We start from the raw sequence: 18,693 nt of genomic DNA, 5'->3' as shown, positions 1-18,693 counted from the left end.
ATTATTCAAAAGCTAATAAGCTAATACGATCCAGATTTCATATTTTAATTTATAAATTTTCTGGACAGAATGAAAGTATTTTTGTATCTCCAGACATGTGCTTATCAATTAGTTTAGCAAGAAGCTACCGTATATTTACAATATCAGCCCCTGCCGCTGCGTATTCTGTTCACATCCATGGTGAAGACGAGAAAATGAACAAGGCCGACAACTTGAGAAAATAATTAATAAATGCAAATATCTGCTTCCTATGTTGGCCAAAAGTTCTTAATTAAGGCTGAGAATAAGAAATGTCAACAACTTACATACACCTGGTTCTCATCCTAATATACAGTAAAACAAATTATTCCTCCTAATACTTTCTTGCAAGCTATGTTTATGTAAGTAATGTACGCTAGAGAACATCCTAACCTAAATACTTTCTTTCAAGGACCTCAAAACTTCCTTGCAAGCTAGTTTGAGTGCTGTCTTCTTGTTAGAAGCCGTTGATGAATGCTTGTATGTGAACCCATTAGCTTCGACCTCTATTGCAATGGTAGCCACATCATTTTGGAAAGACTTGACGGGTTTCTTCAAATTATAATGCATTTTTTGGCAATGTTCATTCAACTCTCTTACAGGATGGAGCCTCATCGTTTCGGGAGTAACCAAAGGCTGTATGAGAGGACTTATACTTTGAAAGACAATCTTCTTATCATATCCAGAATCAACAAAAATTGCCCCTGCCAGAGACTCGATCACATCTCCAAGTACCTGTTACAAACATCAACGGAAAAATATTATGAAAACCCCATACATCTCCATGTACCTGTTTCTAGGGGATTAATTGTTGACATTCGTCACTTAGATTATTCTTATAAAATTACATAGTATGGGCAGCAGAGAAACATATTGAGGGTATGGGCATGGTAGGTATTAGTGACAAACCTTGGGGAAGGATGTCTCAGATTCCCATCCAAAAGTTGATTCGCTTGATAACCGCTCAAAGTTTTCAATTGTATAAACTATATCCTTATGGAGTTTGTGTGAAGCATGCAGGATGTGCTTGTGCAATCCAGCCTTTATAGCAGAACGAGCATAACAATCATTGTTCACAGAAGCAGACCTCATATCGGTTAAAATTCCAGGTGACATCCCTGGATATTTATTGTACAAATAAATAGTAATTAGATGATCCAACACTGCATCCCCAAGAAATTCCAACCGCTGCACAACAAAGAATATACTTCTGAGAAGAACAGATAATACATCGAAAGATCACAGATCATGAGATAGTCATGTTTGGCCTATGATTTAAGAGCATCATGGACTCTGAAAAAATGTTTAAGCAAGGATGAGCACAAAAAACTGCTGCGTAGGGCATCAAATTTCCATAATGTAAAATATGGCGCATCCAACAGACAGAATCCCAAAAGATTGAAATGGAATAAAGTACATTTTGTATTTTCATGCATGTCAGTGAAAGAGAGAGAGAGGGGAGGGATAGAGAGGGAAAAGAGAATGAGAGTAGAAATCAAATCAATTTAAGCAAAGAAGCACTGTTAATGTGTTAGCATATCACATATGAGGAAGTTGGCATACATGATACGGATGGAATGAATTTCATCGTCATTGTATGTACCTGATAACATCCTGGAATCTCAGGAAGCATGTATGAACCATGGGTTAGTGCTTCCACTAGAAGAGAAGGATCACGGAATGAGTAATTTAATAGGGACTCTATATGTCTGACATTAACAAGCTTCTCTGGTTGCACTTGGAAGTGCCTATCATATGGTATACGGACAGAATCAACCTTTATACCAACCCAATTCATGAAATACATGGCAGCTATTTCACCACCAGTGCTAAGAAATGCACCAATTAGTGCCTCAACAACATCAGCAACACTCTTGCTTTTTACCCTCCTTCTTTCCCTGAAGTACATTTTTCTTTCACTAGAAAGCAACTCCTCATTTAGTAAATGACTTTCAGAATAATCTCCTGGTATAATCCACTTTTTTGGATCAAAAGACTCGTTACGTATAAAGCCCTACAATATGAAAACAATGGCAAACGAGTCATAAATACAGAAAATGATTTATTTAAAAATCAACAAAACCTATAAGCGGAAATGAATTTGGTGTCAGGAAGCTGTGAAAAAAGTTCTTACATCATCCTGATAACAGTTTTATGAGCACAACTAATGAGGGTAACAAAATTGAGAACACGAACAGAAAATAGAATAAATAAATGTTACCGGAAGTTTGCGTTCACATCCAAGCTTGCAAAGGGCAGCATTAGAAACTATCTTGTCCTTCTTTACACTGAGAAGGCCTTCATGATTAGTTTGATAGGTTTTAAAGAGCTGATGACTAGCAGCGTATTTTAGAAAGGAATCTCCAAGCGCCTCTAGGGATTCCAAATGGAACTTCTCTTGGCACTTTTTTGTTGTAATAGCTTCCAAGACCTACATGTACGTATCAATAAAATAATCAAAAACTTCTGGATAAGGAGTTTAAGAAACAAAGACTACAACATGTTTACTGTTTACTGATATAACTTCCATATTCAAGTGACAAAATACCAAGACCTTAATGATACAAAGACTACAACATGTTTACTGATATATTATCTATAATTCAGATGTTTTACTCAAACCTTGCTCCATTATACTCGTAGAACCACTAACAATAATCAATTTGTCTTATAACAGGAAAACACAAAGGCAGAAGTAAAAGAGAAGCCAAGGGAAGGCTCGTCATAAGTAACCCTATTTAATGAGTTGTGTGCAAAGAAAAGTGCCTTCTCGATTCAGAAATGATTCATTAAAAAAAAAGTATCAAAATACTATTAAAAATGTAGTATATTTACCGTAGTCGTTGGAATAATAATATTTTGCGTGCAATTATCCAAAACAATTTTTTTCAAGTTGACAGCAAGAAGTAAAGCCTCCAGGTGATGCATAATTGATGGAATAAACGAGAAAGAATATAAACTGCTGGCTGATATGGGTGACATAATTATAGAGCAAAGTTCCGGCGGCAACTCAACAGATGTATGACTCGATTCTGCAACAAAAAAACACATTAAGTTTATTATAACAATAATTAAGCATGAGAAACAAGAACTGGATCCAAAACACAATAAATTGCCCTAAGTGATACCATTGAGCAATTTTCAAACTTTTACCTCATTCTTATGAAAAGCCCATGCATGCTGGCCACATAAGTGGCCTTCTGGTTTAATAACTGAAATGTCATGTCAAATTGCAAGAATTTTGTGCTCTTTACAGAATCAAAATGCATTGCTAAAGATATCCAAAAAACTTCACTGATTGTAGTCATTCAAAATCCACTGCTTTTCGGTTGAATAAGTGATTAAAAAAAAAAAGACAAAACTTAAATTTGTACAACTCACGAGGGGACAACTAAACATAACAGACAAGACTAATTAGTATTACAAAACACTTGGGCATTCTTATCTACATGAGAATCTAACATAAAATATGAAAGAATATCAAACCTTTTTCTGTCTGTTGTCTGCACCTCTGAAGATAATTTTGTACCTGGAAAACACGTCTCCCTTTCAGCAACAACTGTTGATCAAAGCACAAGTTAATCCTATGCCTGCAATAAGGGAAAAATATTAGAGTTACTCACAAATGGCTAGGTTATTATATAAAACACACTCAAAGTTGATGAAGTTCTTTTCTTTTTGCATACTTCATTAAGTTCTTTTCTTTTTGGAAAAACAGGTTCATTAATGACATGCAAATACAAGGCATACGGAAAAAACACAGACCATTCTTCAAAGTACTTCTTGTAGGTAAGGGCTCTGCCATCCCTAAGACTAAGAAGTGAGTTTCCATTCAACTCGCCCAACAAACCAGTGATGCAATATAAGGTACCATTATGAGGAGTACAGACCAAGGAATTCTGGATCATGCAAGTACAAACAACACCGCTCTTGGTATATATCCAATTCGGTAGAGAACAATCTACATGATCCTTAGAATATTCTTCACATGGAAACAATACAGATGTAATGCATTTCCAATCAATTATCAGAGGTCTCTGAGGTACTTTGGTCCCTGGGAGCAAAAGATAATCAACCCCAATATTTCCTCCCAAACAAAGTCCATCTAAAACTTCTTCCAACTTATTCAAATTGTGATCCATTAGAATTCGGAAAATTGTGATTTGGAACTTTCTGCAAAGAAGTACCTACCAAATAAAATCATACAAACAGGGTAACACATTAATTTATCTTATGCATCTTATAATACTAAAAAAGTAACGAAAAAACAAAACATTACCTGCTCTGAACTAAGATGAATCTCTCCAACATATTTAAAGTTCATAGTTAAAGTACCCCTGCCAACTTCTAAGTCAAAATGCATATTTGCAATATCGCAATCAAGCTCACTCCTCATACCAAGTACAATATCATGAACTGGAATATCATATCCAAAATTCTGATTCAACTCAATTAAGTAACAATGATACGATATACTAGCATCATTTGAGCAAAAAGGCTTGACCAGTTCGACTGGGACATAACTGGATTGTACATCATCATAAGGCTCACACCCTACACACAACAAAAATGGAAGAAAAATAAATTTACGCAACAGCGAGTGTTTCAATCTAATAATGTTACATGTATAAGACACAATCAAAGCATAGGCAGATAAAGGTTAGAGAGGTTACCAAGCTCCTGTGTGCCTTCTTCCTCAACAATATCGGGAACAAGATTATCTGTTAAAGCGCCAATTTGGTGAAGTTGCTTACAAGCTTCAAAGCATGCAATCTGCTTCAGAATTTTAAAATTTCCTTCTACATGAACATCAGGTATTGGACAACTCTTGGGAAGATGCAGAGTGCAGGTCTCCTTATCCCACCTTGGAGCAGGTTTAAAATATCTGAAAAAGAGTGTAAGAAATTAAAAAATCATATGAAAAAAATTAATGAATGGAATACTTAGCAGCATTAAAGTATAGAGTGTTCCACAGCTCCACTAAACTAACCCATCAGAAGGGAGCCGTGAGCAATAGAAGTACATCAACTGAATAGAGGAACCAAGGGTCAAGCTTGCTCCAGTACTTTCAACACGATAAAAGTCATCATCCTGCAAATCGATTTCCAGAGATGTGCAGGGAAGAGAAGAATGGAGTAAGGACTCTTTTCTCATTATATCTCCGCTTGCAAGATAATTTTGTAGTCGAGAAAGTGTATTCCGATCGCCACTGAAGAAACCAAAAAGATTAGACAAAGTACACAAACTAAGAGAGTAAAATCTGAAATTCCTTGGACAAACTTGTCAAGTTTCATAAGCAGCAACAATGCCACCAAGAGAGAAGTTAGGGAAGACATTAATTTCAGGGAGACTTTTCAAATCCATGCCCCATACAAACAGATATGAGAGGTCGTATGGGAAATGAAATTATACAATTAGAACAATTACCTTTTCACCATTAATACATAATCAGAGTTTTGCATCCTTGCACGACCTCTAGACTGTATGAAACTACAAACAGTGGAAGAAGGATCAAATCTAATCACCAAATTGCAGCTTTGAACATCTAAACCTTCTTCAAGAATCGATGTTGCAACAATGATGTTTACCTGAAACATATACATTTGCAAGATCAGACATGGCAATTGGTAAGAGACATGACACTGTAATTCTGAAAGGACAAAAGTAAGCATACCATGCCATTACGAAATTCTTCAACAATCTCATTCTGCTTTTTTCTGGTTTGGGATTGCATCCCACTGTTATTTCCCGCAATATACTTTGTCTTCCAATCATTGTGTTTAGGAAGAAATTTACTCAACAGAGATTCAATGACGACAGCTGTTATAACCCTCTCCACAAATATTATACATCTCAAATCCTTCAATCCCCTAAGAAATTCAGTACATCTAAAGTTCAAATGAGGGAAAATGTAATATTATAATTGAACATTATATATATATATATATATATATATATATGTGTGTGTGTGAGTAAATCTGAGAGTGTGGCAATTGATTTACCCAAAGAAAAAAAATTGAGAAGTACATTCCAAATGAGGAACACATCTAGATCTGAAAAAATTCCAAACCATTCTACATTTGTTCACAAACATAAAAAGTCACTCAGGCCATGCCAACCTGTATTCGAGAAGCAATTGGATGAGACAGACAACTTTGGAAGTTAGAAACCCCTTATCCAAATCGTATGTAACATCATCAGCAATAGTCCACTTTGGATCTAAAGGAAAGTTGTAAAGGAAAAGGAAAGAAGGAAACAATGTAAGCAGTAATGACAAATCAAAATCACAAAAGTACTTAAATGAGCTTAAATAGACATACCAGATGGTAGAAAAGATGCAAATGCTTGGTAGGCTTCGAAGCTAAAACTTCTAACAATTTTATCACCCAACACATCCAGTTTCTCCCATGAAAACAAGTCAGTTTCTTTGTGTGAAAAGGACCAAGCAGCCTGTTTCTCAAATGCAAATCCAATTATTTCTGTTACCCGTTTCCAAGGACAGCTAAAGAAAAACCAAGGACGATGATTAATACCTTTGAAGCCAGCCAAACACCAAGTTCATCCAAACAAAAAGTTAAAGCAGAAAAAAACTTCATCATCTTTCTGCTTATGGATTCTGATGTAGATTGACTGAGATCCAAACTTTTTAGTGACAGTTCATGCTGGAAAGCAGTAAAACAATTGCCAATACTATCAGAGAAACATTCTAGCGCTTTGCGAATTAAAAAGTACGAAAATAGGATTAAAGAAGAATATATGCCTTTAAAAAAACAATCACAAAGACACGAACATTACACTCCTTAACCTCCAAGTGAAAGAAAAGAAGAAAGTACAGCATGAATATTCATTCAAGTTTTGAATTACAGAGGTTTGCACAAAATTTCAGCCCCAAAAAAGCTATTTCTCATTGCTAAGAAATCGCCAGATGATCCTCTACCTCTATTCATTTCCCTTTTTTACATGCATCATACTGGGAAAAAACAATTCTAGTATTGCATTAAAAATACACACCTTTTCTTTCAAATTCTTCAACTGGTTTGTTATATGTGCATACAAGGCATATGGAATCTCCTTGTGCCTGTAATATTTAAACATTGGAGTCGAATGTGGTATAAACTCAGCAAGCACAGATTCACTAACACATGTATACACCTTGAACCATCAACACAAAGCGGAGGAAAGAAAAGGGTTAGTGATCTTAAACATGTTGAAGAAATGACAGATTAAAGCCGCAAATAATGAAGAAGAGACTACTGTAAAGCAATTCAGCTATGGAGAGTAAATATTCATGTATGAAGAAAGCTGAAGAAGGAACAAGAAAAATGTCTACAACGAACCATGATAAAATGAATAATTAAATACAACATTTTCTAACAAATAGATGGTTCAGAACATTCATGTGCTCTAGGCACATCCAAACAAACGTAAAAAGGTTCCAAGGACTTTCCCTTTGGAAATCACATAAAATGAGAGATGAAGAAACCAATATTAGATTAAGTTTTTGTTCAATAAACATATGCATTCAACTCCCTAGCACCAAAAGGGAAAGTACCATACACTTCCATGGCAGCAAGATGACGACAAATAGATTCAACTTGGACATGGAAGATGGCTATAAGTATATTTCTAAACATCCTAGACATCAACAAAAGAAAAGGTTTTTTTTATCTTTAATAGGACCAGAGAAATAGAGTCTAGAGTTCTACTTTGAGGAATCAACTATATTTGGTAACCCTAATACAATGCTACAGTAATTCAAGAACTAAAACAGTTTATCAATTATAGACCCTGTAATGTTTACCTTTCAAGTCAAACATATAAGCACTAACGAGTTTTGTTGGTTTACCACTACTCTCAAAAGCTTGAGCTTTTAGAAATGGGCCACTAACTGTTCCACATTCTAGCACTTCTCTAACATATGGACCTCTCTCCACCACCACAGGGTCCCATAATTATACATGTATTAGGGGGTTACAATTGCATGAATCCAAATTTAGGATCTCTTAACTTGATACTATGTAAAGTTTTTTAGTCTACCATTGCCACTAAAAGCTTTGAAGAACAAAAAAGGGGTGAGGAAGAAGGAAAATAGGAGAGGAAACATGAGAGATTTTCCTCAAATGAACAGAATCAACCTTTGAATTCATCAGGGCCTCAAGTTCATCAATTATTTTCCAATAGAATGACTCTGACTTTCCACCTATATCCAAAAATATATATTTTCATGAAAAACAGAATAAAAAGGATAAGCATTTAATAATATGGTAGATATAAATTATATAAAATACTTTCAAGGCAATATACCTTTTGACTTTATGGGGGAAGCAGTCATTCCAAATATTCTTGGAAGTTCAGCTGCATCAGAATGTAGTTGACGATGAAAGAAGTCCTGCACATCAGCCAAATCCTTCAAGCATTAAAGCATGCACTGTAAACGGAACAATATCATGAAGAAGAATCAACACAAATAGGGAACAGTACTTTCAGTTAGTTTTTTTGCATTGCTAGTGTGACGTCACATTGCCACAGAACAAATACTAAGAACTAATCAATGTTCAACCAGGTTTCCCATGACGATATCATAAATATTTTGGCAATGAACAAAAAGTTAACAAATAAATGATAGACAGCTCACCTTCATTATGCAAGCATATGGGTGGTTACCCCTCGCATGATGGCATTCATCGAGAATCAAAACCTTTATCATGCTTAGTTTGAAGAAGCTATGCCTCAAATTACTAAGCAGTATTGCAGGAGTCATCACGAGCACCTACAGTTATAAAGCTGAAAGTTAAAGAACATATTGTTTGGCATATGTTAACAAATATCACACAATTCTCTACTCTTGATCCACGAAAATACTAAACACCCATTTGACAGAGGAAAAACTGAAACTTTGAAGCACTGATCATGTCTCTTGGTAATTTGGGAAGCTTGTTTACCAACTGCTTCACAGTAACTGTCATTGGCTGTTTTTAATCAGGCATTTTAGACATTTAAGAAACATGTTCAAGCCACTTTTAAAAGATTTTTTTGACTTCTATATTCCTTTTAGAAAACATCAGATGGCTTTTGGTCATCAAACAGTTTTCAAATAACACAATTTGAAAATCAGAAAATATGAAACAAATCAAAGCAGCCAAAAACATGATGTTCAAAACTAAGATCACATGAAATGTCCAAATGAGCTGAGTAAATACGGCAGCTTCTAAGATAAAATAACATAAGACATTTGCAAATATATGTTATATACGTATGAAAGAAAAAGTCAAAACTCCCACCTCATATTTTTCTATTTGCTGCTTCCACATATCAGCTTCCCAGAAGTCAACTCCCATGTCTCCCCAATACATTCCCACATTCAAGTCAGTGTGTATTTTCACAGCTTCAGCTTGCTAATATTGTAAGACACAGCAAGAATAAGAGGAATATAGAACCTTAGCTTTAAGCCTTTCGCAGATATATCTAAGGATCCCAAAAATCTATTATCCGTGATATAGCAGGAATAGGAAATGTAGAGATTCTTTACTTTAGTCTAAATAACTACCATAGAACAAGTACATTTTTCAATTTTCAGCTCTTAGTGAAAAATGCCAAAAGTGATATCAACAATTCACAGAATACTTGCATAAATATGACAATATCTAACTTATAAATGTCAGGCGTGAGTGCCCAAAACACACACACATACAGGGACAGAGAGTTGTAAATTGCATACTTGTTTGACCAAGACAACTTGAGGAACCAAGAAGACGGCAACGAATGGAGAAGGCTTGCGAAGCATATATGCATAGCTCCGGAGAAGCATGATGGCAATCAGAGTCTTTCCAGAGCCAGTCTCCAAGAACACTATTGTGTTCTGCTTAATTGCTGCCTCTAATGCTTCTAGCTGGTAACTGTAAGCAATCAGAAATATAGAAATTTTAAAATTGAAGGAAAATAAAAAAATGCAGGACTCATAAATTCATTAACCCTTCCTTTAGAAAGAAAACTCGTTCTTTTGGTTTCCTTCCGGATTAACCAAACAAACAAGAAGCAAACTGAGGGCAATCACAATCTATATATGAATTGAATGAAATTTTAATTTCTTAACGAATAAAGAAAGCATCCATTCTCCTCATCCTGCTCCTTTTCCTTCATTTTTCTCACCAACCAAACAATGAAAAGAAAAGGAGGAAAAAATAAAAATCAACCTTCTGGCGAATGGGAGAGGATCAGCAGATAGTTGGGTTCCGTCCATCTCCATGTCAACTGGTTCCGTAGCTTCTGCCGACATCATTTCACTGAAATTCCAAAAAAAAAAAACACAAAGGCATTTGTTTAGAGACTCTCACTTTCTCTGTATCTCACGGACACTTACGAGTAACTAAAACATAAATGAAAAGCCAAAAAAAACAAGAAAGCAATTGAAAAGAAACAGCAATGTAGGGAAGGCTAAGGCCAAAGCCATGGCAGAAGAAGGGAGGCTCGGCACTCACCTCACACTCACAGAAAGTGATCCAAGCAGAGGCTGAGAATGATGTAAGAGTTGAGTAAGATAGAGTGTGTGTGTGTGTTGTGCTGTGTTGGAAATGTAAATAAAGAAGAAGAAGCTGATTCTGAGGGACTGGAAGGAAAGCAAAGTATCTGTATGAGATTTATGGGGGAGGGGGATTAATTACATCAGAATTTAATAAAGTGAAGAGGGAAGAGCCCCTGATGATGCTAAGTCACCTACCTTCGACAACTTACTGAGGAAGCAGCCCCCCCTCCCTCCTGTAACTTCATCCTCATTCAAATATAAAGTTAGAGAGAGAGAGAGAGAGTGAGAGAGAGCGAGAGAGTTCCTTGGGTTCTTTCCTCCTTTCTTCCTACATTCTCTCCCTTCTTGGAGAAGGGGGAAGGACTTTGTGGGTCCCTCCCTTGGTTAAGAAGGGTTTAATAGGAAATCATTTCCCATGTTATTTCCCAAGGGATGGGAAATGGTGATTCCTTTCCCATATTTGGTAATGCCGGGAAAGTGACCCGGAAATATCACTTTATTTCCTTTCCCATGTTTGTTTTGAGTAGGAATGAAAAATAAATTTTGTTTAGTTTCCCAATTGTACCCCTATTAAAATAATAAAAAAATACCAATAATTGTTGGATAAAAACTGTAATTATGAATTGTTAGTAAGGACAAATTAGTCAGAAAAAAAGTTAGTCTTACTTTCCCTTCCCAAGTAGGAAGGAATGATTCACTTTCCCTCCTATTTTCCCATGTGCTAGGCAACGCTTTTCCATGCCTGACTTACCAAACATGGGAAAGCAATTGGTTTCCCATCCCCAAGATTCCTTTCCCATGAACCAAACGCAGCCTAATAGTAATACGATATGATATCATGTACGTAGTTGCTTTGAAATTACAACATTGTCACTCGTCAAGACCTCTTCTTGCTTTGAAATTACAACATTGTCACTTTTCTTTTTTGGGGGGGGTAATAGGAGGAGGGGCAAAAACCCAGCAACAGAGAGGCTACGAAAGGAGAAGGCGAGGTCTGGAGGTGCCATTGGCATCAGCAGCCAGAGTGTCAATAAGAAACGTCGGGGGCAGATTGTTTGGATGTGGTCTCCAAATCCAAGCTAAGTCAAGTGGTCTCCAAGTCCATACTTCAGAAAAATAAAGGCAGGGGGAACTACAACGGTTGGATGATCTTCAATTTTGGATATGTTATAGCCAACACAATTTCGAGCAAGTTTCGTGAAGCAATCACAACCATCCGAGAATCACATATTAAAATCAAATGCAGAAACCGAGTCTGCAGAAACCCAGCAGCCATGGCTGAACACAAAAGATGGAAACCCGTTTTGAGGCATCAGGAAAATTGAGAACAATCTACAAATTTCATAGATTTTAGTCCTCAGGTAGACGAACAACTTTCATGAAGGAAGTTTTCTGATTGGAGCTTCTGAAATATGACTTCTGGATTTCTGAACAGTGCCCTCGGTTTTGAGTCTTGAAGAAGAAGGAGGAAGAAGAAAATGAGGAAAAGAAATGTAGCCAGCATGTAAACCAAGAAGGGAGGTTTTGAACTTGGCTGAAGAAATGGCTTGGAAATGAGAGGACCCACGTGGGTTTACTTTGGCATTCCCAAACTTGGTCGGCTGGAGTATTTGGTCTCTTTGCAAATTGGATTGCAAGTGTTTGGGTTGGAATCCAATTGTCTTGTTATTTATATATATGAATGCAAGTTGCAGTCAAAAGTGGTGTTTTGTTGACTAACATTTGGACAAAGGAAGCAGCAAGTCACGTGGGAAAGCTTGGGATGCAAAATGTGGGATGCAAAGCTTGGGATGCAAAATGTGGGATGCAAAGCTTGGGATGCAACATGTGGGTTGCAAAGTGATGGGTTGCAACGTGCGGGATGCAAAACGTGGGAAAGCTTGGGATGTTGGTTGCAACATGTGGGTTGCAAAATGTGGGTTGCAAAGTGATGGGATGCAACATGTGGGTTGCAAAATGTGGGTTGCAAAGTGATGGGTTGCAACGTGCGGGATGCAAAACGTGGGAAAGCTTGGGATGTTGGTTGCAACATGTGGGTTGCAAAATGTGGGTTGCAAAGTGATGGGATGCAACATGTGGGTTGCAAAATGTGGGTTGCAAAGTGATGGGTTGCAACGTGCGGGATGCAAAACGTGGGAAAGCTTGGGATGTTGGCTGCAAAATGCTGGATGCAAAATGTGGGTTGCAAAGTGATGGGTTGCAACACGTGGGTTGCAAAATGTGGGTTGCAATGTGTTGGATGCAAAATAGCGGCTGCAAAGGTGGCCAAAATCGTTGGTTGCAAAGTTGGCCAAAGTGTTGGTTGAGAGGTTCTTTGTCTTGTTTTATTTTTTATATATAATTAATCAAACCCTAATGCCGTATGCTACCGAGGCCAGACCAACATACCAAGATGGCTTCATGCGACAGACAAAAAGCTAAGATGTCTGGTTGAGTGGGGAGCCCACGCAGCCGACATCCAAATATTTGGAGTTCACATGTCACTTAACGTTGGTGGGAGTCTTAACCAAGTCAGAAGCTCCAAGTCCACAACTTCTCACCAAGTGTCAAATCGAGTCCAAAGCTCAGCCTACGAAACTAAGTTCAGAAGTTCAGCAGATGTTTTCTAGCAGATGTTGTCAGCAGATGTTTTCTAGCAGATGTTTTCAGCAGATGTTTTCTAGCAGATGTTTTCAGCAGATGTTTTCCTACAAGTGGCGGAGTTCAAAGACAAGAAAGCATTAACATCGGGAGGATTTCCAAGACATCGGGTAGCTCGTGCCTAGAGCTCAGGAAAACATTAACATTGGGAAGATTTCCGAGACATCGGGTAGTTCACGCCTCGAGCTCCGGAAGGCATTAATATCGGGAGGATTTCCAAGGCAGAGTTAGTTGAATGGCCAAGCCCATGAGCTGAGGAGCTCTATAAATAGAACATCAGATGAAGAAAGAAGGACCTCCGACTAAACACACAAAATCTATCTCTTTATCCTGTACTTTTCAATTCATAGTCTAGGATTTTATCTTTCAAGCTTTTCATATTATCCAAGTTCTTCGTTTTCCTAGTGTAAGCTTACTTTCTTGCAATTTAATTTCAATTGTCTTTACATTCGAATTTAATTCAAGTCTTTATCGCTTTAATCTATTTTATCGCATTTACATTTCTGTCATTTCGTTTATCGCACTTACATTTCTGTCATTTCTTTTATTGCCTTTACATTCATTACACTTATCACAAAAATCCTAAAAATATTCATACAAAGCTCAATCATCCTTGTCCTCAAGGAAGAAAAAGAACCTAGGCCAAGAGGAGGTTCCTTGCTTGGCCGATCAATCGTTTGATTAAAAGTCAGAAGCGCAAACACATTCACACGATTTTTCCATCCAAGCCATCAAGTGGCTTGGTGGTGGCACGCCTACGCATCTCAAGAGAAGAAGGACCAAAAACTCCTTCCATCGGCCTACCCGGCCGAAAAGAGGGAAACACAGATCAAAAGTATGAATGCCACGGGCCAAATCAGCACTCTTCGCAGCCAAGGCATCCGCAGCAGTATTCATCTCTCGATAGATATGATGGACAGCGCAGCTCCAATAACCATGAATCTTTAATTTGCAGCAATTGATGATATTAGAGAGGGGATGGTTGGTGTTACTTACCCAAGAGAAGAGGCTTTGAAATTTTGTTTGAGTGATATCTTTTTGTTTTTTGTTACTTTATACTTCACAAGAAAGCTTTCTTATGCTTTTTGATTTTCCTTCTTGGTGTTATTCATGCTTGATTTGTCCCCGACATATCTTTTATTTTATTTCTCGTGGTTTGTTTGTAGCCCAACACTGTTCATATTTTTACCACCCCACCCCCAATACACACAACAAAGACCCAATGCAAAAGAAAGGTACAACATATCTTTTGAAATCAATGGGCTTTCAGAAGCACGCAACTATTTCTTAAATGGTGGGTAAATTTAACAAGACCACATTGTCTACCTCCTCCTGATCCAAGACAAGATTCATTTATACAATACAATACAATTCAAAGCATGTTATGTGCCAACCCAAATCTTATATGCTGAATTTTCATAACTAGCTAGTAGGAGTAAGGAGTAGCTACACCTACACTACACCTGCAGCAGTCACCTTCATACTGTATTTGTGTTTGAGGTAAGCTTTAATGTAAGGCTCTAAATCACCATCCATTACACTAGTGATATCCGACGTCTCGTATCCTGTCCTTACATCCTTCACCAGTTTATACGGATGGAACACATAATTTCTTATTTGTTGGCCCCATTCTGCCTTCACTACATCTCCTCGTATTTGCTTAATCTCTGATGCCCTTTGTTCCTCAGCTATCACTAACAGCTTCGCTTTCAACCTGCTTAGAGCCTTTATTTTGTTTGCAAGCTGGGATCTCTCTTCTGCATTGTAGTCAAAGAAGAAATAGAGGTCATGCGGTTGTGTTTTCAATCAGATGAACTATAATACAAAGTTAATAACTGAACAAGTGGATGGTTAATGGTGAAAACTAAAAACAAACTATGGGGCTAAGGGAACCTGTGCAGCGAACAGTAACACCAGTGGGGATGTGAGTAATCCGGACAGCACTTTCAACTTTGTTCACATTCTGCCCTCCTTTCCCGCCTGCCCTTGAAAAACTTATTTCCAGGTCCTCTTCAGGTAAATCAACTTTCAACGACTCCTCAGGTAGAAGAGGCATGACGTCAATACCAGAGAAGCTTGTCTGCACGTAACTTCAAGTTAGAACATACAATAGGATATATGCGGCAACTCCACCCCCCTCCCCTAACACCCCACACACCCTCAAATGTATGTGTGTGAATATACACCTGGCAAAGACCTCTGGCATTATATGTTTAATAATTTATAGTTTACAAGATAGATACCTGGCGAAGACCTTTGGCATTAAAAGGGGACTGCCTCACAATGCGGTGTGTTCCTTTCTCCCCAGACAAATAACCATAAGCATAACGACCTTCAACTTCAATTGTCGCTGACTTAATTCCAGCTTCCTCTCCTTGGGACTTCTCAACTACTCGTGTCTTGTATCTCTGCTTTTCTCCCCACCTCACATACATCCTGAGTAACATTTCAGCCCAATCCTGCACTGAAAATTATCAAAGGTTTACAAGAAAAACATAAGCATATAACTGAGAAAAGGTTTGTGAACTAACCTGGACATGTTATAACTTATAAATAACACATAATCGTAAAAATACGCACATGGTTGATCCATCAATTTTTGGGCTATATCTAATGTGTTGAGGCTTTTACCTTATATACTTCTCATGTGTTAAGTCCTTCAGTGGTCAGGATATTCACATAAAAATCAGATAATGACTACTCAGAAAAAATAATCAGCTAACAGAATGGAACCCTTAGTAAATTGGAAGGAAAAAAAACAACCACAAAGCACATAATGGCGCTTTAGATTTCATTAAAGCCCTAAAGAGGAATACAAGAAAGATCCTATGGGAGTTAAATTTTGGTTTTGATAGAAATGGAACTAGAAGAAACAAGGGTGTGGCGCTATCAAGGCTAAACATTAACATGGGGACATGGCCTGTAAGTAACCATATGAAAATGAACTTCCTCTAACTTTACCACCACCATCAAAGGACCAAGCAGAAGTCCAGCCAAAGAAATGAATAGTGGATGCCAATTCAGTCATTGCTAAAATAGCTTAACTAGCCCCATGCAGTATTCTCAGCAGTAGTAACATACTGCGGTAAACTACTTCTGGTCAGCTATGAAACAGATAGCTGCCTTTTATATTTCTGAAAGAATTTCATTTATGAACAATGCAACATTCTTGGTCGAAATGGTAAACTCACCACCTATATATGCATCTCGCAGAATGTAACATTTCCATTAAAGTAATATAACCCAGAGAACTTGTTGCTCTTGCTTTTTATTGTTCTAATTACCTGTGCATCAGTTCCTCCAGCACCAGCTGTAATAAAGATGACAGCACCTTCTTTGTCATAAGGTCCAGAAAGAAGTTGAGTTAACTCAAACCGATCCAGTCCCTTGTTCAATTCCTTGATGATACTGGCAGCCTCTTCAAGAAGTCCATTATCTACAGAGTCCATCTCTTCAGTTAGCTTGACTATTGTTTCTGCATCTTCAACCTGCATCCAATGTATTTTATCCACAATGCAATTTAAGAGGAGGTCACTTTCTGATATTCATTATCTGCAAATGAGTAAATATATGTAGAGTAAATTAGTAATGATCTCCTACTAGATAGTCTGACATTTTACTGTCTGGCAAGAGAGCATTACTATAAAATGTCACCAAAATACTATAAAATGTCATCATATTAAAACACTTCATAAATAATTATCGTCATATCACACTTCAAGCATACTCTTATTATCCTGAAAAACAACCATGACGCCATGGCACCCCAAAAAAAAAATTGATGCAAAAACAATATTCTAAACGAAATTTGTGCACTGACCTGTGATTTGAACTCATTCAGCAATCTTATCCTGTCTTTAACATCAGTCAGGGCCGAAAGGTTTTCTTGAGCTTTAGCTCGGTCATCCCAAAAGGAGCTATCAGCTGCTTTCAACTCCAAATCTGCAACTTCTTGTTCTAACTGTTGCAGACAGGCAGAGTCTCTTATCTCTTTAACACGTGCCGCCGTGGTTTCAACATCTCTTCTTAAGAAATAAAAATCTGTGACAGATAAGATGAAATTATGACATTGTATGATTGATGTGTAGATGCAAGTAGTAACGTCCTTACACCAAACTCCTGATTGCAAGCCACAGTTTGCGTTTAAAGAAAAATAAATAACAGCTTATGCATGATATACATGCTCCAAAATGGTAAGACAACACTGAAACTTAAGTTTGAAATTCATGCTCCAAAATATGCAGACAGGATAAGAATGCCAAATAAACACCACGTTCCTTGATTTTCAATACTCAAAACCAAGTGTGCCCACACACACAGAGAGTTCAGGGCATTTAGGCATTGTCAACCGAAGAGAAAAGGAGATTAACCTCTCATTGCTCAAGCATGCTCTAATTCAATATCAAACTAAAATTCTCCAAACAGACCTTGCATTGCCCATTCTCTTGTGTCGGTGTTGAGCCCCGTGCTTACTTGACTCTCCGGTGTCCCAAGTAAAACTGAGTCAAATCAAACATCAACTGTAAAACAACTTGAACAATCCGAAATTGAAAATTTGAAGAATCAAAATTATCTACAATAACCATTATAATCATATGGATAAACCAATGAAAACCCAGCAAGGAAAGTAATGAAATATATAAAACCAATGAAGCTCCTGCGGGCACATATAATCTCACACAATCACAAAATAGAAAAATAGAACAAACGCAATATACTCTCGCATAAGTTCCGCCATATAGCTCCAAATGGAAACACAGAGAAAGCAAAACCGATTAACACAAGACAAGTACGTAAACTGAAAAGCTCAAACTAACGCACCAGTAGGAGGAAATCGACAAGAGCTTGAAAGCTTTGTAGAGACAGTGTGCCAAAAACGAGAAGTATACGAAGTGGGCCTTTGTAGTAACTGTGGTAGTTTGCGATTTGAAGGCTTGGGGCATAAGATGGCTGTTGGGCTGCAGAGAGGTCTCAGATGAGCCTCCATCGCTGCGGCTTCGGCTTCAACTTTGATTAGGGAATAGGTGATAGAAGTTCAAATCCTGGAGGAAAAAAAAACAGACGAACCGAAATTTGTATTAAATAAATAAATAAAAACTGTAGAAATGTTTGTCTGCTATGGATAACAAAGAAAGTCGTCCTACCTTGTGTGGTGTTTGGGTTTGTATCGAGTACCCACGGGTTAAGGGCAAAATCTAACCATTTTATTATGTAAGTAATAGTGTGTTATAACTTATAATCGTGACATCTTCAAGTCCACCATTTAGGGCTCGTTTGGGAGTGATTGTGGATATACCAATAATTACTCCTTCATTTAATCACTTTAGTAATTTTAAGCAATTTTATGAAGAAGCACCTCTACTTCTATGGAGAATCACTTTTTATGTCGTTCTCCCCATAATCGCTTAGAATCACTTAAAGTGGTTACAGTTTGGCATTGATGTGCTATGATAATCATTGTCAAATTTGCTGTGACTGAAAGTTGTTTGGCGTTTGGTAAACTTTTTGTCAAA

General features: G+C 37.4%; 2 protein-coding genes across 6 annotated transcripts; both read right to left on the bottom strand.

The window, feature by feature from the left end:
• Positions 1-212: 212 nt before the first annotated feature.
• Positions 213-12,199, bottom strand: DCL2 (dicer-like 2). 5 transcript variants are annotated; one of them, XM_088254341.1, is made up of 23 exons: positions 10,497-12,198; positions 10,212-10,301; positions 9,737-9,914; positions 9,300-9,413; positions 8,654-8,788; positions 8,323-8,407; positions 8,154-8,218; positions 7,030-7,170; positions 6,552-6,680; positions 6,339-6,468; positions 6,138-6,237; positions 5,693-5,906; positions 5,446-5,606; positions 5,009-5,227; positions 4,692-4,903; positions 4,298-4,572; positions 3,784-4,205; positions 3,505-3,608; positions 2,854-3,050; positions 2,240-2,449; positions 1,622-2,032; positions 928-1,206; positions 213-753 (listed from the first exon to the last, which is right to left on the bottom strand). In XM_088254341.1, exons 2-23 carry the CDS (start codon positions 10,295-10,297, stop codon positions 412-414), a joined length of 4,209 nt encoding a protein of 1,402 aa, XP_088110467.1. In that variant the 5' UTR covers positions 10,298-10,301; positions 10,497-12,198; the 3' UTR covers positions 213-411. The 5 variants fall into 5 exon arrangements, with proteins under 5 accessions (XP_088110467.1, XP_088110465.1, XP_088110466.1 ...); XM_088254339.1 differs by having other exon boundaries at positions 10,736-12,198; XM_088254340.1 differs by having other exon boundaries at positions 5,693-5,888; positions 10,736-12,198.
• Positions 12,200-14,427: 2,228 nt separating this feature from the next.
• HCF109 (high chlorophyll fluorescent 109) lies at positions 14,428-18,357 on the bottom strand. Its single transcript, XM_021962731.2, has 8 exons — positions 18,325-18,357; positions 18,002-18,222; positions 17,608-17,679; positions 17,001-17,221; positions 16,465-16,668; positions 15,424-15,639; positions 15,074-15,260; positions 14,428-14,937 (listed from the first exon to the last, which is right to left on the bottom strand). The coding sequence occupies exons 2-8, from the start codon at positions 18,165-18,167 to the stop codon at positions 14,633-14,635; spliced, it is 1,371 nt and encodes a 456-aa protein (XP_021818423.1). The 5' UTR covers positions 18,168-18,222; positions 18,325-18,357; the 3' UTR covers positions 14,428-14,632.
• Positions 18,358-18,693: the final 336 nt, after the last annotated feature.

This window comes from Prunus avium, chromosome 6, assembly GCF_965620075.1.
Source record: "Prunus avium chromosome 6, drPruAviu1.hap1.1, whole genome shotgun sequence".
NCBI classification, from domain to species: Eukaryota; Viridiplantae; Streptophyta; class Magnoliopsida; order Rosales; family Rosaceae; genus Prunus; species Prunus avium.
The sequence above is the reverse complement of the archived record's forward strand: the minus strand, read 5'-3'. Positions and strand labels throughout refer to the sequence as shown.

What these genes read in the sequence shown, in the direction of transcription:
- DCL2 (XM_088254339.1), bottom strand. Translation starts at nt 10,791, where the DNA reads ATGAGGATGAAGTTACAGGAGGGAGGGGGGGCTGCTTCCTCAGTAAGT. An exon ending in GTGTTTGGCTGGCTTCAAAG is followed by an intron (nt 6,469 to 6,551) that starts GTATTAATCATC and finishes TTTGAGAAACAG; the next exon opens with GCTGCTTGGTCCTTTTCACA. An exon ending in TCACGGCTCCCTTCTGATGG is followed by an intron (nt 4,904 to 5,008) that starts GTTAGTTTAGTG and finishes ACTCTTTTTCAG; the next exon opens with ATATTTTAAACCTGCTCCAA.
- HCF109 (XM_021962731.2), bottom strand. Translation starts at nt 18,167, where the DNA reads ATGGAGGCTCATCTGAGACCTCTCTGCAGCCCAACAGCCATCTTATGC. An exon ending in AAGAGAATGGGCAATGCAAG is followed by an intron (nt 17,222 to 17,607) that starts GTCTGTTTGGAG and finishes TATCTGTCACAG; the next exon opens with ATTTTTATTTCTTAAGAAGA. An exon ending in CTGGAGGAACTGATGCACAG is followed by an intron (nt 15,640 to 16,464) that starts GTAATTAGAACA and finishes TTTTCAGTGCAG; the next exon opens with GATTGGGCTGAAATGTTACT.